Source organism: Pristiophorus japonicus, chromosome 10, assembly GCF_044704955.1.
Source record: "Pristiophorus japonicus isolate sPriJap1 chromosome 10, sPriJap1.hap1, whole genome shotgun sequence".
NCBI lineage: Eukaryota > Metazoa > Chordata > Chondrichthyes > Pristiophoridae > Pristiophorus > Pristiophorus japonicus.
Genome location: NC_091986.1, coordinates 130153221 through 130177318, shown reverse-complemented (window position 1 = coordinate 130177318; position 24098 = coordinate 130153221). Strand labels below are relative to the sequence as shown.

The 24098-nt window shown below is 43.6% G+C and overlaps 1 protein-coding gene across 4 annotated transcripts in view; it reads left to right on the top strand.

The window, feature by feature from the left end:
• The window catches only part of LOC139275097 (RPA-related protein RADX-like), an 80806-nt gene that overhangs the window by 24976 nt on the left and 31732 nt on the right, over nucleotides 1–24098 (top strand). For 3 of the 4 annotated variants that reach the window (XM_070892088.1, XM_070892092.1, XM_070892089.1), the window contains exons 6-9: nucleotides 355–477; nucleotides 4924–5031; nucleotides 13462–13629; nucleotides 18055–18212. In XM_070892088.1, coding sequence (XP_070748189.1) covers nucleotides 355–477; nucleotides 4924–5031; nucleotides 13462–13629; nucleotides 18055–18212 — 557 coding nt within the window. The remainder of the gene's footprint in view (nucleotides 1–354; nucleotides 478–4923; nucleotides 5032–13461; nucleotides 13630–18054; nucleotides 18213–24098) is intronic. The other variant, XM_070892091.1, reaches the window with a different exon arrangement.

The window sequence follows — 24098 nt, the reverse complement described above, 5'->3', positions numbered from 1 at the left end:
GATGTTCGGACTGCAGAATGATAAGAAAGATTGTTGTAAAATTTTCCACACACTATGATTTTACCCATTTGACCCTGCAGATGTATAGTTTACATTTGGGGATGAGTGTTTGCTTGCATTGAGTTTATCTTCAGGTCTAAATAAATTGGCACAATGTTATAGGCATTGGATCTTTACATAGCATTACATATCTGCATTATCATGACATTTTAATGCATTTTTTACACTTCTATGGTATGTGAAGGATGGATATCATTTGTAGAATGAAAACGATCCTACAAAGTAGATTCTTTTTCTGGAATTACTAACATTTGTAAAGTTTCTAATCGTGTCTTTTTTTTCTAATATATGTAGAAGACAGTGAGGATTTTTGGGTACGACGGTTTGTTGAGATGGTAGATGAAACTAGTACAGAACCATTTATTCTGGAACTTTATTGCACTTCCCAACCAGAAGTTTACAAACAGCTTCACCCAGGTAGTGAACCTTGGAAGAGTTTGTCACAAATGAATATTTTTTATTTGTTGTATAATAACCATACAGGAAAAATTCACAGGGCTAGTGCAGCTTTGACAAGTGGTCATGTGATATTCCCAAGATGTATTGGCTCCATCTGCTGCTTAATGTCTTATATTGCTATCAGAGCTTACTGATGCTTTTTTCTGCTGAGAACTAATTTTAGTTACTTGATGCATAAGTTCAACATTTATTTCATTAACTCTTTAAAGCCACTTGTTAAACTTTTTTATTATGTTTCCATAATTACTAATACTTCCCTCTCCTCAGGTACTGTCCCTTCACTTACAAATTGGCTTCATGCCCCTCCCTCCACTCCCCCATCAAAAAAAAAAGCCCTCCACTTCTCCAATTTCCAAACTCTTTCCTCTCAAGTCCTTGACTATGTTAATATCTCCCAAAACCATGTCCATCCTTCCCTGTTTGAATCTTTTCAATCAGGTTATCGCCTCTGCCAAAACAGCCATAACCAAAATTACAAATGTCATCCTCTGTGACTGTGACCTTAGTGCATTATCACTCCTTGACCTCTGCAACCTTTAACATAGTCGACCACCCTATCCTCCTCCAGTGCATCTCATGCACTGTCCTGCTCAGTGGTACCACCCTCATTTGGTTCCATTCTTGCAGCAAGAACAACTTGCATTTATATATAGCACCTTTTTAATATAGTAAAACGTCCTAAGGCGCTTCAGAGGAGTGTTATCAAACAAAATTTGACACCTAGCCACATAAGGGGAGGTAGGTTTTAAGGAGCATATTAAAGAATTAATGCGAGAGGGAGAAGTTTAGGGAGCGAATTCCAGATCTTGGGGCCGACGCAGCTGAAGGCATGGCTGCCAGTCATGGAGCGATGAAAATCAGGGATGCACAAGAGGTCAGAATTGGAGGAGCGCAGAGATCTTGGAGGGTTGTAAGGCTGGAGGAGGTTAGAGATGGGGAGGGGCAAGGCCATGGAGGGATTTGAAAACGAGGATGAGAATTTTAAAATCAAGGCATTGTCGAACCACGAGTCAATGTAGCACAGGGGTGATGGGTGAATGGGACTTGATGCGAGTTAGGATATGGGCAGCAGAAATAAAAACAGAAAATACTGGAAATACTCAGCAGGTCAGGCAGCATCTGTGGAGAGAGAGAAACAGACTTAACGTTTCAGATCAATCACCTCTCGTCATCGACCTGAAACATTAACTCTGTTTCTCTCTCACAGATGCTGCCTGTCCTGCTGAGTATTTCCAGCATTTTCTGTTTGTATTTCATATTTCCAGCATCCACCGTATTTTGCTTTTGTATGGGTAGCAGACGTTTGGATGAACTCAAGTTTACGGAGGGTGCAAGGTGGGAAGCCGGCCAGGAGAGCATTGGAAGAGTCGAGTCCAGAGGTAACAAAGGCATGGATGAAGGTTTCAGCAGCAGATTAGCTGAGGCGGGAGCGGAGATGAACGATGTTATGGATGTGGAAGTTGACGGTCTTAATGATGGAGAGCATACAGGGCAGAAGCTCCGCTCAGGGTCAAATAGGACTTGCCTATCTGATCTTAGCTAGAGTACCTTCATTAATGGCTTTTCTTCCTACCCCTGTACTATTACCATCAGAGCCCTCCACCAGGGACAGTTTCGGGCCATTTTTCATTCCTACATTACAAGTTTAACTACGCTTCAAAAATACTTCATTGGCTGTGAAGGCCTTTGGGATATTCTGAGGTAGTTAAAGACATCATATAAAGGCAAGTTATTTTCTTTATGTGCTCCCCGTTGGTGATAACATCTGCAGGTGTGGGTCAATTTCCATATGTTTTCTGATGATGAGCAACTCTACCTTTCCACCACTTTTCAAAACCTCTCCACTGCCTCTGTTGTTGGACTACTTGTCTGACATCCAGCCTTCAATGAGCCAAAATTTCCATCACCTGAACATTAGTGAGACCAAAGCCATTGTCTTTGGCCCTTGCTATAATCTCCGTACCCTTGCCACTGATTCAAACCTCTCCCTGGCCACTGTCTCAGGCTGAACCACATTATTTGCAACTTGCCATCCCATTTGACCCTCAGCTGAGTTTCAAATCCCATGTATTTTCCATCATAAAGTTGCCAACTTCCACCTCCATAACATTGCCTGCCTCCACCCTACCTCAGTGAAGCACCTTGGAATGTTTTTTCTACATTAAAGGTGCTATATAAATGCATTTTGTTGTCATTGGAATCTTAGCTTTAGATAAACTCCTTATTTTTCCTCCTGGAATGGATTTCATTTGTGCCTTTTCCATCACCTGGTTAAATATTTCTCATTGCTGATGTATGGTTCCGTTTAGCCATCTATTTTACCTGGACAGGGTTTCTCTTTATCTTGCTATATATTTTTTCCCTAGTCAAGTATCCTTGTCCTTTACTTTCCTTTTTCCTTTTCTATATTCCACTGAATCTAATTATATTGTGGTCACTGTTTCACAAATGACCCCTTTTAGCTGCCTGCCTGCTCCACTTCATTTCCCAGAAACTGGGCAAGTCGTGCCTTCCTTGATAGAGCAGCAACTTATTGACCTGAGAAAACAGTCCTGAACACTGCTGAAAAAATAAAATCCTTTTTCATCACAAGCCGTTTTTCCTAACCCATTCTATTTTTGAATAATTGAAATAAAATTTGTGACTGTTATTGCACAGTTCTAATTTATCTGCAGATTTCATCCTCCATTTCCTTTCTGTTGTCTGGCAGTTTTTAAAATGTTGCAGTATTGTGATTAAACTCATTGCTGTTCCTTATCACAATCCCAAGGGATTTTGTTTGGACCAGTTCAATTCCTATTTAATTCCTTATGCTTTATTGCTATGATATTATCTCTAATACTACTGCGCGCCTTTTCTTTCTTCCATGTCCTTTCTGAAGGAATACTGCCATTATGGCATACATTTTTATTTTAATCATTGGTTCTGGTTCACCAATTTTGTTTCTTATACTCTAGGCATTAGTATACATAAATTTAATTTGGATTCATTTGGTTTCACAATGTTGTTATTATTTCACATTGCTTTCATTTTATTATTATCTTGTCTTGTTTTGACACCTCAATTTTTTCACCTCTATTTTGACCTAAATAAAAATTGTATGTTAAAATTCATATTTAATGGGAATATAGATATATCTTGTAGCATGTCATAGGGAAGCAAGAATTATGTACAAAATAAGGCACAAGACAAGTTCAAAATTAGCAGCATCCATGACTGGGCAGTGAAATGAAACAATCCTCCACCAGTAATATGCTACCTCAATCACACAAGTCTGCCCTCTGTTTTTGCTTTAATTGTAAAGATGGAAAAGAAAAGTTTCTACCTAATGCAGGATACATCAATATGTACCAAAACAATAACACATCTTCCACTTCAGATGACATTACAGTAATACATTTCTTAAAGATTACTTTTACAATGGTACAACTTTTCTCAATCACACCATGAATTGCTGCCCCATGTTATACATTAGTAGTTTTGCATATAGTCTATTGATTTAACATAGTGAGGTAAAATTTCCGCTTTGGGTGCAATCTGCAATTCTGGTGCAAATTGCGTCCAAAGTTGAGCCCATTTTGAAAAGTGTTTCCACCCCTCTTTTCCCCCCCCCCAAGTTCCTTGATCTATTTAAGAGTGGTAACCTGGTAAAGCTTGATTAATACAGCAAAAAATAAGGGTTTTAAATCAGTGTCAATCCACCACCTGTGATTAATCCAATTTTAAATGACTTGAAAAATATATAAAACTATTTTCTAGTTAGATTAGGGTGCAGTAGTGAGTTCCTCAGTATTTTTTTAAAAAATCATTCAAAACTTCTCTCATGTCCTTGTGCCCAAAGCTTCCCGTATATTGTTTGGAGCCTCCCCGAAGGCCTGCAAACTAGCCCAATTAGCGGAAACTCCCAATGTTAATTAATTCTCTTGGGGCGTGGACAGCTTTGTGGATGGGGCCTGCTTCTAGTGCGATGTTTTCAAAACTAGTGTAACAGATCGCGGAATCTCAAGTAGCGTTTTTGCAATTTGCGCTTAAAATTCCGCGATCTTTTGCACCAGTTATGCTGATATTGAGGAAATTGCGCCGAAAAAACAGCGCAATCAAGCAGAAACTCCAGGCCAGTACATTTATGAACTCCTCTATGTGTTGTTGCTTCAGAGCATTTGTGCAATAATAAAGCAATTCAAAAGAAGAGAATGTAATAATGCCCAACAGCAGTCTGAAGTAAACTGCATATACATCATTCAAACTGAAATAATCTGATGGTTTGTGACTTGACTTGAAATTATGTGAAATTGTATCTTGTAATTTGATACTGGGAATTGCAGTGTCTTGAATGTTTATTCTACAATTGACCTAAGGTTTAAAGCAATTGTTTACTTCTTTTTGGGATTGTTCTTCTTTTAGTGACCTTCTTGGTGTGTACTCAAATGAGGGTTGTCACGAACAACTTCCATAGTGGATGCAGTATCACATATTTGACTTCATCCAGTGAGACTCAGATTTATATCACAGGTAAACAGCAGCCAAACAAAACTGCGTGTTTCATATTGCTCAATTTGATAGTTTTTATTGGATTGATAGTACTTCACAGTAAACAGTCATGTGCTTCATAAGTGTATTTAGTCAGATATACCTTTATAATGAGAATACATTAAATGCCTGTCACCAAATTATTTGCATTCAAAGGTTTATGGGAGTTATCTCATTAGAGGTGCCAACAATAATGTTTCTCAAAGTATTTCACAAAATAATTGTGCATCTGTCAGTATAGCCTTGCAATGTATTCTTTTTCCAAGTATAGGCCTTTTAACATTTTGGGATCAATTTTCCCCAAGCCCGTTTTCTGGCGTATTGCCAGAGTTACGCCCGTTTTTCTAGGCCAGAAATGTGCCAGAAATATTTTGCCAAAATTCCCCCGATGTATAATTCGAATTTGGCGCCGCGCAGTGTATCCAGTCGCCTCGGGGGATGGAGCTTGCTGTCTACGCCAAAAAACGAAGCCGTACCTTCTGCGCGGGGAAAAAAAGTTACGTTTTTGACGTCGTTCCAATGGACGTGCATGCTCAGTACAGCTCGGATTTGGCAATCAGCCATTTTTTAAAGAGCCAGTTGTGTGTGTGAGAATGTTGAATGCTGTGAGAGAGCATTGGAAAAATCGCAGCTGGAGCAATACAAGATGCAGTGCAGTGCAAGGACCAAGAATTTCTTACAGGAAGAAGTGGAGGCACTAGTTACTGTGATTGAGAACAGATGACAGGAGCTGGACACCAGCAGAGGTCACAAAAAAGTTCCACCCAAAAAAATGAAGAAACGCTGGAACCAAGTTGCAGAAAATTACTGCGCAGTGGTGACCACTGAGATCTGGAGGCCAGTGTAACAAGAAATGGCAGGACCTTGGTCAAGTAGTTAGTGTAAGTAATATTTTCATTTATTCAATGCAATTGCAATTGTAACTGACCAGCTGTATATGTCCCACCCAGCAGAAAGACACCCTCTCTTTAAAAAGTTGCATTTTCATCTTTTCAGAGGAAGGTGGCACATAATAAAAGGGAAAGAATTCAAACTGGAGGAGGCCTGGCAAATCTGCACCCACTGACACATTTGGAAGAGAGGATCGCTGCTTTGCTTTTTTCCAGGCAGGACCCATCAATCAGTACTGCACAAGCTGGGCCCGCACTCGAGGGAGAGAGCCAAGTCCTGCAAATTCATCATGGTCCTTCAAATCAACTTGCTGCCTGGCCTGCGATGTGTGAGCCTACTCCTGCCACCCACCCTGCTCCCTCCTCTGCTGCTAACCATTTGACTGTTCTGTTATATTTTGCAGAACTTGAGGCCAACCCTGACGATGTAGAAGAAGATTCAGACGCAGGCGAGTCTGAAGAGGACAACATCATCCAATCCATCCATTGGGTGGGGGGGAGGGGATGGAGCTAGATGAAGCTCCCACTGTTGTACTGACTTTGGAGGAGGTGCCGCTCATGGAGGTGACAGCCCCTTCCGTGACTAGTGGTTTGAGTGTTGGTGGGACATTCCATGGTTTCACACCTTTCGAGGTTGCGGGTCCCAGTGGTGTGGTGCAGCGAGGCACACCCAGGGCCCCACTGTCCCAGGCTGCAGGTCCCAGTGGTGGGGTGTGTTATGTATATACTGTAACACTAGACCACTGAATGTACCTTCACACTGTATACACCATACCTATACCACCAGAGGATGCTACTGGTGGAGACCTGAGGGTCACCTGCACACTGTATAAAAAGGAGCTCACCTCATTGTGTCCTCACTCAAGGAGCTGCAATAAAAGGACTAAGGTCACTACAGTTCAAATACTATACCCTTAGCTCGTGGAGTCATTATTAGAGTGCTTGCATATGCTACAGGGTGCAGTGAGGCACACCCGTAGGAAGGAGAGCTCAACCGCGCTCTCCTGAGGTGCAGGATTTAACATATGTGGTTTGGATTATGTCATTGAGTGCAGAGAGCATTGACCTTACTCGATCACTCCTGGACACTCTCAGTGGGGTGAATGAAGAGGTCGCGGGACTGTCGGGAGAAGTAACAGCAATGACACGAGAAATGGGAACGATATCCGGGACCATCAGTGAGGGAATAGTGCCATGAGGGAGGGAATGTCAGAGGTAGTGCAAATCACATCACTGACTATGAGGGAGGGAATGTTGCAGGTAGTTCAGACACTGTCAGGGCGCATGAGGGTGGGCATGTTGGAGTTAGCTGCTGCAATAAGGGTGCATTTCCAGACCCCGTGCCCATTGACAGAATCAACTGTCACTCCCACTCCAATCCCCACACCAGCCTCTGAAGAGCCCAAAGCCGGGACCCCCAACTTGTCCCCTAGGCCCTCCAACTTGCCGCCTGACGCTGACACCCCTCACCCTCGAGGTGCACAGTACCCGAGATGTTAGACACAATAAGCTTGGTAACAAGCCCAGAAACACTGCACTACCGCCTGCAGGCAGGGGTGGAGTGTCCTCGACCAAGCGCAGCGGGCAATCTTAGAATAAGGGGAAGGAGAGATGGGTGCAGCCTTTCTTTGCTGCTGTTGTTATTATTACTGTTGTAACTGTTCTCAAATTAAATTTTGTAAGTTATAAACTTGTAAATTTACATAAGTGATAAAGTTTTTAAGTGATCTTAAAGAGTGATATTAAAGTCAAGTTTGATAAGAATAATTTTATTAATGTTAAGTACATTGTAAACTTTTGAATAAAATATATTTTACATTAAAACTGAATCATGTTCCATTAACACAACACAACATTACAGAACAGTTCCAAACAGTGAACATGTCCATGTGGAATAGTTGTCGCTGAGCGCTCAGGCATCAGTAAAGCGTTCACAGATGAGCTGCTGGTGCAAGGCTCGAGCAATTGTTAAAGGAGCATAATGGCCCACCCTCCACCGCCATCGTGCTCTGGCATTGGGCACTTGCATGGCTTCCTCTTCCTCCTCCTCCTGCTCGTCACCTGCATCTTCCACATAATTATCATCAGCCACACTCACCGCAGGTGGGTCTTCCACTACCAGGTGGTGCTGCTGCCTCATGATGGCTAAGTTATGTAGCATACAACAGTGAACTGACCGACAAGGGAGTACAGCAAGTAGCCTTTGGAATGGTCCAGACATCGGAAACGCTGCTTCAATATGGCAATGGTCCTCTCAATGATTCTGCGCGTTGCAATGTGCGACATGTATTCACGGACAGCTTCCATCCGGGTTACGTGTAGGATTGTCATGAGCCAGGTGGCGAAGCCCTACTCTTTGTCTCCCAGTAGCCAGCTCTGCCCTTCTGGCTGCTGCTCAAAAATGGCAGATATACCACTATCACGTAGGATGAACACATTATAGGTGCTGCCAGGGTATCTTGCATCGACTGACCATGATATAATGCATGCCGTCACACACGAGCTGCACATTAATGGAGTGGAAGCCTTTTCTTTTCCTGTTCATTTCGGAATCCTTCAAAGGTGCTCACAAGGCGATGTGGGTACAATCAATGCAGCCCTGTACCTTTGGGAAACCAGCAATCCTGGAGAAGCCCACAGCCCTGTCATGGATTGCTTGGGTGGTCATGAGGAATTTTATGAAGTCATTCCTACGCGCATACAGTGCAGCTGTGACCTGGCGAATGGAGACATGTGTTGCATGTTGAGAGATGGCGCACAGATCCCCAGTTGTAGCTTGAAACTAGCTGGAGGCATAGAAAGTGCAGCTGTAACTTTCACTTCAACTGACAAAGCAGTCCTCCTGATGCTTCTAGGTCACAGGTCTGCTTTGACCAATTCACAGATCTCGCTTGCAGCTTCTTTGCGGAAACGCAGCCTTCTGACACAGTCTGCATCACCCGGGTGCAGGTACGAACGCCTATCTTGATATACCCGAGGTGGGTAAGGCCTCCTGCTCAGCATCCTACGGGCTCTGATGTTCTTAATGAGATGAGCTCTAATCAGTTGTCTCCTATGTAGCACCATGATGCAGAAGGCTCGCACAAGGGTATGGCATGGTCAGTATTGCCCCTATACTTAAATTTAACCTTTTGAAAGAAGCTCAAAGTGGCAGGAAAGCGGGCAGCACAGGTTTGCAGTTGTATCTCTCCAGGTTTGTATGGATGGACCACACCCAAAAGTCTTGTGACTTTTCTCTCTTTCTCCCCCCACCCCCCTCTCCCCCATTTAGTCTTGTGACTTCTCTCTCCCTCCCCGGGCTCCAAGCCTTCCGATCGGCACCTCGCTCGCTCTCTCTCCTCCCCCTCTCCACGCTTCCCCCCACCCCCCCTCCCCCACGGCTTGTTTTGTGGCTGAACCCTGAGCCGTTGTGTCCAGGCGCGAGGCCGATTCTGCCGGACAAACCTACGACCCTCCAGCCCTGCTTCAAGACATTTGCTGGTGTGTGAGTGAGTTTTAAAAAAAAAGAGAACTTCTGAAATCCAACAAATTTATACTTCTACGTTGACAGGTAAAAAAAAGTTTAACTTTATTATTGATTTTGACAGTGTTCTTGACTCCCTCCAAAATCTTCGATTTTAAAAACAGTGGCGTCTTTCAGAGCAAATTTGTGAATGTGCGCTGGTTTTCTTAACTCACCAGAAGGTTTTTCGGGAATGGCCAGATATGCCAACCTAAGAGAAAAAATGTTGGCCAGACTACGAACAATTGAAAAAAACCGGCACAGACATGAGGGAACGTCAAAAAAACTGGCCTAGAAAAATCGTTACTAAGTCAGTTACACCAGCGCAGATCGCAGGGGGAAACTTGGAAAAAAATAAATACGCCAGAAAAAACGTCGTGAGCCAAAAAAAATGGCGCAAATGACCGGGGAAAATTGAGCCCAATATGTCGGAATTTACATGTTACCTTTTCAAATTTCTCGTCTTTATATAACTCCGGTGAGTGTTGTGTTAAATGTACAAATTTTTGCAGCAAATTGCCTTTAAGGATTTTCTGTGCATTGTTTCACTTTCAAGTCAGCTATCGAACTTGGTGATTTTTTTCCTTTTCTGCTTGTATATACAAATTTTGAAGGGTTCTATTTCAATATTTGTTTTGTTATTTTGGGAAAGAAAATGGTACATTTACATATGGGAACAATAAATGCACCTGGAAAGTCTCAATGGGCTGGATTTTCGGCTCATTTGCGTCCCATTTAGTTCCTCGGCGGGGCACAAAAATGATTTTTTGGGGCGTGAAAGCAGGTGCACAAGAATTTACACACGGGCGGAATTTTTAGCAAACGGTTTTGCGGTGGCGCTAAAACTTAGCACCCGCCCATTGTTTTGACCGTTTGGATGACATAAATCATTGTGTGTTGCTACGCTAGCGCCCCAAGCGTAACTTTTGAGCCTATCGCCCGATTTAGTGCCCACCCAGGAATCCGCCAAGAAAAAACAGTTGGACCCGGGGCACACCAGGCGCTAAAAGCTCATTTGAAGGACTGCTGCTACTCCGTTATATCTAGTCCACAAACACTGCATGACATTGCCCCAATTCTAGTCCACAGACACTGCATGACATTGCACCAACCCAGTCCAGGGAGTGTGCAGGACTTGCCCTCAGTTTCCGAACGGGGATCAGCGCCCCCAGTGGCAGTTGACCGACCTGAGACACCGATGAGGCCTGCCACTTGCTCCTCGAGGTCGGTGAGTGGCAGGGTCTGAGGCGGAACGCCGTCTGTCCTCAGCTACTCATGCCAATTATGAGACTTCTTTGCCTGCAAAGATGAAAATGGGAATGGTTACAAGAGGGTCCATCTGCTCTTGTGGCACACATAGATAGCCACTTATACCATACTCTCTCCTGGTGGCCCGGCCCGGAAATCAGCACGGTCCCAGCCTGCAAGACCATCAGCAGGCCAGGGCCATTAGAGGGAGCATGCCACAACATGCCACTTCAGGGAGCAGTGTGTGCTGCTGCAGGAGGGTGACGGCTGATTGCAGTGCAGGCAGGTACAGCAGGAGTGACGAGGTCAGGGCGAAGGAGCAGCAAGAGTTAGTAGAGGGATGTGATCAGGGCTCAGAAGAGGCGAGGGCCCAGGGGCAGCATGGGCCAGCCCACACTGTGATATGTGTATACACTAGGTCCGCGCAGCAGAGTTGGTCTCCAATCGTCTTGGTTAATCCGTGCCAATGGACCAAGACCTAGCTCGTCAAGCCCGTGTGGTGGCTGATGTGCAACAGCCACCACACGTTAAAAAAATCCACGCACGGCCATCTTCCACCCTTCAAGATGTAGTTCGGGATCTGGAATATTAGGTCCTTCATTGATACACCTGTGAACTCGTACCTTTTCGGCATGGAAGCAAGTCCTCCTCGTTTCGAGGGACTGCCTAAGATGATATACCATACTGTTTGAATTTAATACAGTCCTCTGTTTAATGGCCTTGGAAGTTACACGTGGTTCATCAGGAGGACATCGAAGTGCGGAGACATCTTATGAGATCTCAGAAAGCAATTTTAATAAGGTGTAAAGATCATTCATGGCAAATCATCATCATAGGCAGTCCCTCGGAACCGAGGAAGACTGGCTTCCACTCGTAAAATGAGCCCTTAGGTGGCTGAACAGTCCAATATGAGAGCCACAGTCCCTGTCACAGGTGGAACAGATAGTCGTTGAGGGTAAGGGAGGGTGGGACAGATTTGCCGCATGCTCTTTCCGCTGCTGGCGCTTGATTTCTGCATGCTCTCGGTGATGAGACTCGAGGTGCTCAGCGCCCTCCTGGATGCACTTCCACCACTTAGGGCGGTCTTTGGCCAGGGACTCCCAGGTGTCGGTGGGGATGTTGCACTTTATCAGGAGACTTTGAGGGTGTCCTTGTAACGTTTTCTCTGCCCACCTTTGGCCTGTCCTCGTCGCACAGCACTGCCCCATAGTCATCAAGATCCAGGGCGCGGCAACATGGACCATTTCCCATACCTCGGGAGCCTCTTATCAACAAGAGCAGACATTAATGAAGAGATTCAATACTGCCTCCAGTGCAGCCTTCGGCCACCTGAGGAAAAGAGTATTCGAAGACCAGGCCCTCAAACACCACGAAGCTCATGGTCTACAGGACTGTCGTAATACCCACCCTCCTGTATGGCTCAGAGACATGGACCATGTACAGTAAACCCCTCAAGTCGCTGGAGAAATACCACCAGCGATGTCTCCGCAAGATCCTACAAATCCTCTGGGAGGACAGACGCACCAACATCAGCATCCTCGACCAGGCCAACATCCCCAGCATTGAAGCACTGACTACACTTGATCAGCTCTGCTGGGCAGGCCACGTTGTCTGCATGCCAGACACGAGACTCCCAAAGCATGGCAAATAGGGTTTCAAACTAAGCCTATCTATGTGTCATGCATTAGGAGGTAAACCACAGAGTGCTGAGACAGCAATAGCATGATAACACCCACAGACTGCTGACAGGCACCAAAAGTATGAGAACAAATAGTGTGTTAGATATATAATTGAAAGAGTGCATGAATAAAAATTGTAATACAACCCTTGAAAGATCATTGAACTTTTTCCGGCACTGTGTGCCATTCCTGACCACTGTGTTTGAGGCAGAGACCTCTTCAGCTATTTCCCTCCATATGTGTTTGAAAATGGATGGCAGGGGTCTAGATCCACCCCCGCGATGTAACTCCTGCCATCTCCTCTGCACAGCCCCCACTAGAGATTCATTAGCCTCCTGGCTAAATCCCGTGCCACGCTGTCTCGATTCCTCGTCCTCCATAATCAAAATCCAATTTTAAAATGGCTGATTCAGCCCCGGGTGTACTGTGCATGCGTGCGGCCGCGCCCTGCATTTGCATTTGCGATCGGACAGCAGACCAGAAACGCGGGAAGAAAAAAAAAATCTGTACATGCGCAGAACCGGTGTTTTTTTTAGCGCCAGAACATTCGGCTCCGGCGCGCACATTGTGTGGTGCAACGCCGGAGTTGGCGCTAACGCTCCTCATGAACTTTCGTTTGGTGAAAGTTGCACCCTCTGGTGCTAACACTAACCCGGCACAAAATTTTTGATATTGCCTTGAATTGCGTCCAAAAACGGGCAAAAATGCAAAAATCCAGCCCAATGTGTCACTTAGGGGTGCTTAAGATAAAACAATGTTTCTGGGGGATAGATTTTCAACTTGCTGCCCAGGCATAAAATTAGTTTTTAGGATCAACCATCTGTTACGGAAACCACTGATTTTCAATCATTGGAAATGAAAATCAGATGGTTTCTATTTTAATCAGGTGATCCACAACAGCAGTTTTATGCCTGGGTGTGAGTTACAAATCTACAACATGATATTTGTTTAAAAATCAAGTGTTTCAATTGTAGCTTCAGATTAATATGCAAATTAAATAAACCATTGAATCGCGTTTTTAAGGTCAGATATGTTAGTAAGATTTTTCAGTTGCAAATACCAATAAGTAATTTGTAAAAAATATTGGATTCAGGTTATCACAAGGGAAGACCATACACAACTGATACTACAGTCAAAAGATTTATTCAGTGGGCAAAATCACAAAATGAGAGAGATTTTCTGAAAAAGTCTCTGGTTGGAGGATATTATTCCTTTCCTCCCCTACCATCAAACTTCCAGATCTACAGTCAAAATATGAAAGGTATAGTTTGAAAGATGATGCTGTCTCATAGAGTTCATTGTTTCAGGAAAAACAAAGCATTTACTCGTTTTTTTTTGTTATTGCACATAGCTGTTTTTATTTGAACATTCTTGAGTAACATGTTTTGCTGTAAAACTCTGTGCCATATAAAGTGTAGTACATGTGACATCCTATAGGCACTTTGTCAATGCTTCCATTTTATAAATATTATTATAATATATTCCAATGAAAGGTAGTTAAAAATGTAAATATTTCACTCACAGCAGCTTTTATGTTTGATTTTAATTTATTTTCTTTGCAAAAGCCAAATGTTTGGAAGATGCACTATGTGATCTGTATTTATCAGTTCCAATATGAGAGTTGATTGGCAGTTTAGGACCAAAGTACTGTATTTCATTTTTTTTTACTTGCCTAGTCTCAAAGAGGAATAATAAGACCTTTGTGAAGGTCATAGACTATTATCAGTTGTGGCCAACGAACAGCTTGCGAGCTGCATGTGATTCTTCAGTACCTGCATATGGTTCTTTGGCCAGGATTTCATTAAGTGTGATTCTGTCCGCCACAGTCATTCATGCTCCAATTAGAAAGTGGGAGGTTACATTTTAAAGGGCACAGGAACAGGAATGGCATCAGTTTTGGGATCAAGACCGATGGAATGGAATCTCCTGAAGCAAGATCTCCACAGCAGCATTTGAATTTTCTGAAGGAAGGCAACAGGCAGTGTGATTGAGCAGTGGCACTGAGATGGGGCGTTGCAGTGTTATGAATGAAAATTATCAAAGAGCCAGCCTAGACTCGATAGGCTGAACGGCCTCCTTCTGTGCTGTACTATTCCATGATTCCATGAAAGGTGATTTGAACTTGAAATATTTCAGCTTGTTGCTGATAATAGATTGAGAGTTCAGGCTTGATAATACTAACTTCTTAAAACATTGGTGCCTACCCAAAGGTCTGTTTTATGGTTTCCAAGCCCTGGGTGTGCCACATCACTTTTTAAAAATGTTGCTGAGCTAAAATCTTTCCTTTTTATGCAGTTCAAGGCTGATGCCTCTGAGAGGATGGATACATGTTGCCACTATTTTAAAAATATAGTGGTGAGCTCAAGTTTCTCATATTTAAAAATAATTTAAATGTTTCATAGTATATATGGAGCCTGAAGGCTCTGTGCTTCAATGCGAGGAGTGTTCGAAATAATGTGGATGAATGAACTTCGCAGGTAGCAGTTAACGGATATGATGTAATTGGCATCACGGAGACACGGCTCCAGGGTGACCAAGGCTGGGAACTCAACATCCAGAGGTATTCAACATTTAGGAAGGATAGACAGAGAGGAAAAGTAGGTGGGGTGACGTTGTGGGTTAAAGTGGAAATTAATGCAATAGTAAGAAAGGACATTAGCTTGGATGATGTGGAATCGGTATGGGTGGAGCTACGGAATACCAAAGGGCAGAAAACGCTAGTGGGAATTGTGTACAGACCACCAAACAGTAGTAGTGAGGTACGGGACAGCATCAAACAAGAAATTAGGGATGCATGCAATAAAGGTACAGCAGTTATCATGGGTGACTTTAATCTAGATATTGATTGGGCTAACCAAACTGGTAGCAATGCGGTGGAGGAGGATTTCCTGGAGTGTATTAGGGATGGTTTTCGAGATCAATATGTCGAGGAACCAACTGGAGGGCTGGCCATCCTAGACTGGCTGATGTGTAATGAGAAAGGACTAATTAGCAATCTTGTTGTGCGAGGCCCCTTGGGGAAGAGTGACCATAATATGGTAGAATTCCTTATTAAAATGGAGAGTGACAGTTAATTCAGAGACTAGGGTCCTGAACTTAAGGAAAGGTAACTTTGATGGTATGAGACTTGAATTGGCTAGAATAGACTGGCGAGTGATGGGCAATGGCAAACATTTAAAGATCACATGGATGAACTTCAACAATTGTGCATCCCTGTCTGGAATAAAAATAAAATGGGGAAGGTGGCTCAACCGTGGCTAACAAGGGAAATTAAGGATAGTGTTAAATCCAAGGAAGAGGCATATAAATTGGCCAGAAAAAGCAGCAAACCTGAGGACTGGGAGAATTTTGTAATACAGCAGAGGAGGACAAAGGGTTTAATTAAGAGGGGGAGCTTGCAGGGAACATAAAAACTGACTGCAAAAGCTTCTATAGATATATGAAAAGAGAAAGATTAGTGAAAACAAACGTAGGTCCCTTGCAGTCAGATTCAGGTGAATTTATAATGGGGAACAAAGAAATGGCGGACCAGTTAAACAAGTACTTTGGTTCTGTCTTCACGAAGGAAGACACAAATAACCTTCCGGAAATACTAGGGGACCGAGGGTCTAGTGAGAAGGAGGAACTGAAGGAAATCCTTATCAGGCGGGAAATGGTGTTAGGGAAATTGATGGGATTGAAGGCCGATAAATCCCCGGAGCCTGATAGTCTGCATCCCAGAGTACTTAAGGAAGTAGCCCTAGAAATAGTGGATGCATTGGTGATCATTTTCCAACAGTCTATCGACTCTGGATCGGTTCCTATGGACTGAAGGGTAGCTAATGTAACATGACTTTTTAAAAAAGAAGGGAGAAAGAAAACAGGGAATTATAGACCAGTTAGCCTGACATCAGTAGTGGGGAAAATGTTGGAATCAATTATTAAAGATGAAATAGCAGCACATTTGGAAATCAGTGACGGGGATCGGTCCAAGTCAGCATCGATTAATGAAAGGGAAATCCTGCTTGACAAATCTTCTAGAATTTTTTGAGGATGTAACTGGTAGAGTGGACAAGGGAGAACCAGTGGATGTGGTGTATTTGGACTTTCAAAAGGCTTTTGACAAGGTCCCACACAAGAGATTGGTGTGCAAAATTAAAGCACATAATATTGGGGGTAATGTACTGATGTGGATAGAGGACCGGTTGGCAGACAGGAAACAGAGAGTCGGGATAAACGGGTCTTTTTCAGAATGGCAGGCAGTGACGAGTGGGGTACCGCAGGGCTCAGTGCTGGGACCCCAGCTATTTACAATATACATTAATGATTTGGATGAGGGAATTGAGAGTAATATCTCCAAGTTTGCAAGATGACACTAAGCTGGGTGGCAGTGTGAGCTGTGAGGAGGACGCTAAAAGGCTGCAGGGTGACTTGGACAGGTTAGATGAGTGGGCAAACGCGTGGCAGATGCAGTATAAAGTGGATAAATGTGAGGTTATCCACTTTGGTGGCAAAAACACGAAGGCAGAATATTATCTGAATGGCAGCAGATTAGGAAAAGGGGAGGTGCAGCGAGATCTGGGTGTCATGGTACATCAGTCATTGAAAGTTGGCATGCAGGTTCAGCAGGCGGTGAAGAAGGCAAATGGTATATTGGCCTTGATAGCTAGGGGATTTGAGTATAGGAGCAGGGAGGTCTTACTGTAGTTGTACAGGGCCTTGGTGAGACCTCACCTGGAATATTGTGTTCAGTTTTGGTCTCCTATTCTGAGGAAAGACGTTCTTACTATTGAGGGAGTGCAGCGAAGGTTCGCCAGACTGATTCCTGGGATGGCAGGACTGACTTATGAGGAGAGACTGGATTGACTGGGCCTGTATTCACTGGAGTTTAGAAGGATGAGAGGGAATTTCATAGAAACATATAAAATTCTGACGGGACTGGACAGGTTAGATGCAAGAAGAATGTTCCCGATGTTGTGGAAGTCCAGAACCAGCGGACAAGGATAAGGGGTAAACTATTTAGCACTGAGATGAGGAGAAACTTCTTCACTCAGAGAGTTGTTAACCTGTGGAATTCCCTACCGCAGAGAGTTGTTGATGGCAGTTCATTGGATATATTCAAGGGTGAGTTAGATATGGTCCTTTCAGCTAAAGGGATCAGGGGGTATGGAGAGAAAGCAGGAAAGGGGTACTGAGGTGAATGATCAGCCATGATCTTATTGAATGGTGGTGCAGGCGCGAAGGGCCGAATGGCCTACTCCTGCACCTATTTTCTATGTTTCTATATGTGTTCTTTTTCCAATTTAAGGCACTTTTACCATAATACATTGCTATATATGATTCTCTCATTGATGTCACTTTTGAACATAAATGACACAACCTCTCTTGAGCCATTGTCAGTGAAGGCTCACTTTGGATAATGTTCTCCCAGGACTAGATCTATAATTTTAAAAGGCCTGTTGCAGATGCAGTTGCAGTTGTAGCTCTTTGCCAAATATAATTTTTTTCTGGCTCTTGAAATCTGAAAGGTTAGCCATTCTTGTCTTACTGTGCGTTAAAAGCCATCATTAAGACTAAAATTATAGCTTATGTAATGCTTTTCTGTTCGCAAATTGTACAAATTCTTTATTTTTGTATTTTAATGTATTTTCCCATATGAAATGTAGTAATGAGTTGCATTTTTATAATTTTTCTTTCAACTCAACAGAGGTCACTCTCTCATCACTGCATGAGTTCAAGGAAAAAGTAGAAAGTTTGCATTATAGGGAACATAAGCAAATTGTTGTTCAAGGAATCGTTACTGCTATCAGATATATTACCCACACCACTTCCACTGGATGTTTACTGGACAAGAAACCCACTCGGGTATGAAGCATATCTGTAACTATCCTCTTTATCTCCTTTCCAATTGCCCTTTTAAGTGTTTAGGAGAGAAAATCCCATTCAAGTTTGCTCATCAATTATGGCCTCTCTGACCATTTTTCACCTGCCTTCCATCATATCTTTATTCCCCAGTTAAAATAGAAAAAAAGTTACTGAGATGCAACCAAATAACTTACTCATTATAATGAGGGCTTCATAGATTGTTGTATGAGTTTTTGGACTACTTGTCATTGATGATGTCAGGTTTATATGCTCTTGGTCATACTTTAAACTGAAGAGCCTGATGACAACTTAGCATTTCACCTCTCAGGAAATATAAAACTAAATCTGTGTTTGTATTACCCTACTAAAAGCATACATCCTATGAACTCATCGATGCATTGAACTGGCAGCATACTGGTATAACCTGCTCTGCAGTTCCAGGTAAAGAAGATTGACTAGAAGTAAGAGGCCTTGTGAATTGTTGGAAGGAGGGAACTAATGGGAACATTAATTTTTTTTCATCAGCTATACTGCTGCAGGTTTGTTGCACATTTTTTTTACTTCACGTATGATGGCCCAGTGCTTGCGGTAAGGTTGCATTGGTACATCCAGGTTTCTTGACATGACAGTTTATATTGGGAGCAGTGTGGGTCAAGGAGTTGAGGTAACTTGTTTGGTTCTGCGTTCTATGAGGGGGAACATTTAAACCTTACATCTGCTACTTGGCTTGCTATTTTAAATTTCACCCATTCATCTGGTGTACTCCTTGGAAAAAATAGCAAGAGTATTTGACCCACGGTAGAACAATAGTGGTGGAGATTGTAGACTGCAGTACCAGAAGTCCATATTGCTGCCCAAATTCATGGTGCAGTGTAAGTGAGCTGCAAAAAGAGGAACATGACAACCTGGATTTTCAGGAATTCACAGTGATCTTTCTCTGGCACATTGCCACTACCTCTTTGTTATTTGCTCTCTTCGTCAAGCATTTTTTTTGTGCTTACTGTTCTGTGCTCATTTATTACACGGACTTCATTAACTGCATAATTTCATCATTGTATAAAACCAAAGTTTCATCTTACAGTCAATTGCATCACCAACACAGATACATGCACATTAGATATGATAGGGATGATTTTTGTTTCATTGTTGGTGAGCGTCTGCCTTGCTGGATTTCCTGCCCTCTCAAACGATGAGCCACCTAATAAGTTGTTTGATTAATATTAGCAACTGAGCCGATCTATTTAAATGAGGCATAAATACCAACATTGATTGGGTCTTCCACTGATTTAATCAGCAGGTGGAGCATCTGCCCTGCCTGTCCTGATCTGTGCTCCACACCAAAATCGACCCTCAATATCTGCTGTTGGAGAATCACATCAGCAGCTGTTGTTGCAATACCTCTACTACAGTTCTTTTTTATGTAAAATAAAATGTCATGCCCTTTTTTTTTAGTATATTCAAAGCCTTTGTGAACTGCTAAAATAACTCCAAGATGTTTTATGTATTTTGTCCACAAGTGAGTTTTCAAGTTGTTTATCACAATAGCATTCTTCTTCTTAGGCAGTCCCTCGGGGTCAAAGATAACTTCCTTCCATACTAATGAGTTCCAAGGTGACTGTTAAGACCAATGTGTGATCTACAGTCTCTGTTACAACTGAGGCAGGTGGTGGTTGAAGGGACAGGTTGGTGGGGTGCTTGGGTTGTCGTGTGCTCCTTCTGCTGTTTGCGCTTGGCTTCTGCCTGCTCTCGGCGAAGAGACTCGAGGTGTTCGGCACCTTTTCAGATGCTTCTCCACTATGAGCGATCTTCGGCCAAGGATTCCCAGGTGTTGGTGGGGATGTGGAACTTTTTCAAGGAGGCTTTGAGGGTGTCCTTGAGCTTTTCCTCTGCCCACCTGGGGCTCGCTTGCCGTATCGGAGTTCTGAGTAGAGTGCTTGTTTTGGGAGTCTAGTGGGCATGCAGACGATGTGGCCTGTCCATCAGAGCTGATCGAGTGTGGTCAATGCTTCGATGCTGGGGATGTTGGCCTGAGCGAGATCACTAACGGTGTGCCTATTCGGCCAATGGATTTGCAAGATCTTGCAGGGGCAGCATTGGTGGTACTTCTCCAGTGCTTTGAGGTGCCTGTGTACATAGTCCATGCCTCTGAAGCATATATACATGGTGATGGACAGCTTCCCAATCAATCGTGGGTCCTCTTATACCCCATTTCTATTGAAGTGAAGCCAGTGGAGGAAGCAGCACTACAATATAAATAAATCAACATTATTGCCACTGAAGGATCCAACAACCACCTTAGCAAGAAGTTTTTTTGAGATTGCACCAGAGGCTGCACATAAAGTCCGGTACTCTCAGTTTGATCAAACAGGCCAGGAATTGAGTTTTTAGGTTGGTGGCTTGTACAAACCCTCCCCCGAAATTGGTAACCCACAGCCAAAAACCTAAAGGGATATACGAACAGGAATAGGCCATTCAGCCCCTCAAGCCTCCCACATTCATGGCTGATCTGTGACCTAACTCCATATCCCTTAATGCCTTTGGTTAACAAGAAAGCTATCAATCTCAGATTTAAAATTAACAATTGATCTAGCGTCAATTGCTGTTTGCAGACGTCTACCACCCTTTGTGTGTAGAAGTATTTCCTAATTTCACTCCTGAAAGATCTGGCTCTAATTTTTAGAATATGCCCCCTAGTCTTAGAATCCCCAACCAGCGGAAATAAGAACATAAGAAATAGGAGCATGAGTCGGCCATTTGGTCCCTCAAGCCTGCTCCGACATTCAATAAGATCGTGGCTGATCCGATCATGGACTCGGCTCCACTTCCCTGCCCGCTCCCCATAACCCTTTACTCCCTTATCGCTCAAAAATTTGTCTATCTTCGCCTTAAATATATTCAATGGCCCAGCCTCCACAGCTAGCTGGGGCAGAGAATTCCATAGATTTACAACCCTCGTAAGGGAAGAAATTTCTCCTCATCTCAGTTTTAAATGGGTGGCCCCTTATTCTGAGACTATGTCCCCTAGTTTTAGTTTCCCCTATGAGTGGAAATATCCTCTCTGCATCCACTTGTCGAACCCCCTCATTATCTTATAAGTTTCAATAAGATCACCTCTCATTCTTCTGAACTCCAGTGTGTATAGGCCCAACCTCTGCAACCTATCTCCATGTCTACCCCCTTATCTCCGGAATCAACCTAGTGAACCTTCTCTGAACAGCCTCCAATGCAAGTATATCCTTCCTTAAATACGAAGTGCAAAACTGTATGCAATAATCCAGGTGTGCCCTTATCAATACCCTGTATGGTTGTAGCAGGATTTCGCTGCTTTTATACTCTATCCTCCTTGCAATAAAAGCCAAACATTCCATTTGTCTTCCTGCTTACTTGCTGTACCTGCATACTAACTTTTTGTGTTTCATGCACAAGGACCCCCAGGTCTCTCTGTACTGCAGCACTTGCAATTTTTCTCCATTTAAATTATCATTTGCTTTTCTATTTTTTCTGCCAAAGTGGATAACCTCATATTTTCCCACATTATACTCCATCTGCACTCACTTAGCCTGTCTATATCCCTTTGCAGATTTTTTGTGTCCTCCTCACAATTTGCTTTCCCACCCATCTTTGTATCATCAGCAAACTTGGCTATATTACACTCGTTCCCTTCATTCAAGTCATTAATATAGATTGTAAATAGTTGAGGACCCAGCACCGATCCCTGCGCCACCCCACTAGTCATTGCCAACTGGAAAAATGATCCATTTATCCTGACTCTCTACTTTCTGTTAGTTAGCCAATCCTCTATCCATGCTAATATATTACCCCCAACCCTGTGGACTTTTATCTTGTGCAGTAACCTCTTATGTGGCCCTTTATTGAATGCCTTCTGGAAATCCAAATACACCACATCCACTGGTTCCCCCTTATCCACCCTGCTCGTTGCATCCTCAAAGAACTTTAGCAAATTTGTTAAACATGATTTTCCTTTCATAAAACCATGCTGACTCTGCTTGATTGAATCATGCTTCTGAAAATAGTTTCTTCCCTAAACTACCGCCCCATTTCCAACCTCCCTTTCCTCTCAAGTCCTTGAATGTGTTGTTGCCTCCGAAATTCGTGCCCATCTTTCCTGCAATTCCAATTTAAATCCCTCCAATCCGGTTTCTGTGCCTGCCACAGTATCGAAACAGCTCCCATCAAAGTCACAAATTACAACCTTTGTGACTGTGACAAAGGCAAACTATCCCTCCTTGTCCTCTTGACTTGTCTGCAGCCATTGACACGGTTGACCGCTCTATCCTTCTCCAACGCCTCTTCACTGTTGTCCAGCTGGGTGGGACTGCACTTGCCTAGTTACATTCTTGTCTATCTAATCCGAGCCAGAGAATCACCTGCAAAGGCTTCTCTTCCCAACCCCGCATCGTTACCTCTGGTGTCTCCTTAGGATCTACCCTTGGCCCCCTCCTATATCTCATCTACATGTGCCTCTTGGCGACATTATCCGGAAACACAGCGTCAGTTTCCACATGGACACTGATGACACCCAGCTCTACCTTACTACAACTGCATGTCCAACATCCAGTTCTGGATGAGCAGAAATGTTCTCCAATTGAATATTGGGAAGACCGAAGCCATTGTTCTCAGGCCCTGCCACAAACTCCGTTCCCTTGCCACTGACTCCATTCATCTCCACAACTCCTGTCTGAAACTGAACCAGACTGTTTGCAACTTTGGTGTTATATTTGATCCTGAAATGAGCTTTCAATCACATATCCGCAGCATAACTAAGACTGTCTATTTCCACCTCCATAACATCGCCCGTCTCCCCCCTTGCCTCAGCTCATCCGCTGCTGAAGCCCTCATCCATGCCGTTGTTACCTCCTAGACTTGTCTATTCCAAAGCACTCCTAGCTGGCTTCCCACATTCTACTCTACGTAAACTAGAAGTGATCTAAAACTCGACTGCCCATGTCCTAACTCGCACCAAGTCCCGCTCACCCATCGCCCCTGTGCTCGCTGACCTACATTAAGCAACACCTCGATTTCAAAATTATCATCCTTATTTTCAAATCCCCCTATGGCCTCGCCCCTCCCTATCTCTGTAATCTCCTCCAGCCCCACAACACCCAGAGAGGTCTGTGCTCCTCCAATTCAGCTCTCTTGAGCATTCTGGATTATAATCGCTCAACCATTGGTGGCCGTACCTTCTGTTGCCTAGGCCCCAAGCTCTCTAACGCCCTGCCTAAACCTCTCTACCTCTCTCTCCTCCTTTAAGACGCTCCTTATAACATATCTTTTGGACCAAGCTTTTGGTCACCTGTGCTAATTTTTACTTATGCGGCTCGATGTCACAATTTTATCGCATAATACTCCTATGAAGCGCCTTGGGACATTCAGTCCGTAAGTGTGATCCCAAATTTTCGGTTGCCTGTTACTTTAATTCTCCGCTCCACTCCTACTCTAAGCTCTCTGTCCTCAGCCTGTTACACTGTTCCAATGAAGCTCAATATAAGCTCGAGGAACAGCACCTTATCTTTTGATTAGGCACTTTACAGACTTCTGTTGGCTGAAATGCCCACCGCCTGAAACAAGGCGCAATAGATGTGGCGGCCATTAGACTGAAATTCAGCATTTTTGGTGAAAAAAAAGAGCGGAGCGGTATTGCTGGTGGGGTTGGGCTCTTTGCAGCGGTGTGGGTGTGGAGTGGCCGATTGAGCCGGGAATTTCAGCTGTTGCTGATTTGCTCATAACGAGGCAGCTGCTCCCCAGTCTTCTTAAAGGGCAGGTTTTGCAGCTAGGTCCTGAGCACTGAATTTGTCTCTTGCTTGCGAAGGAATGGCTAATGCCAGAGGTCTAAGGAGGGCCGGCTACTTTTCTAATGTGGAACTT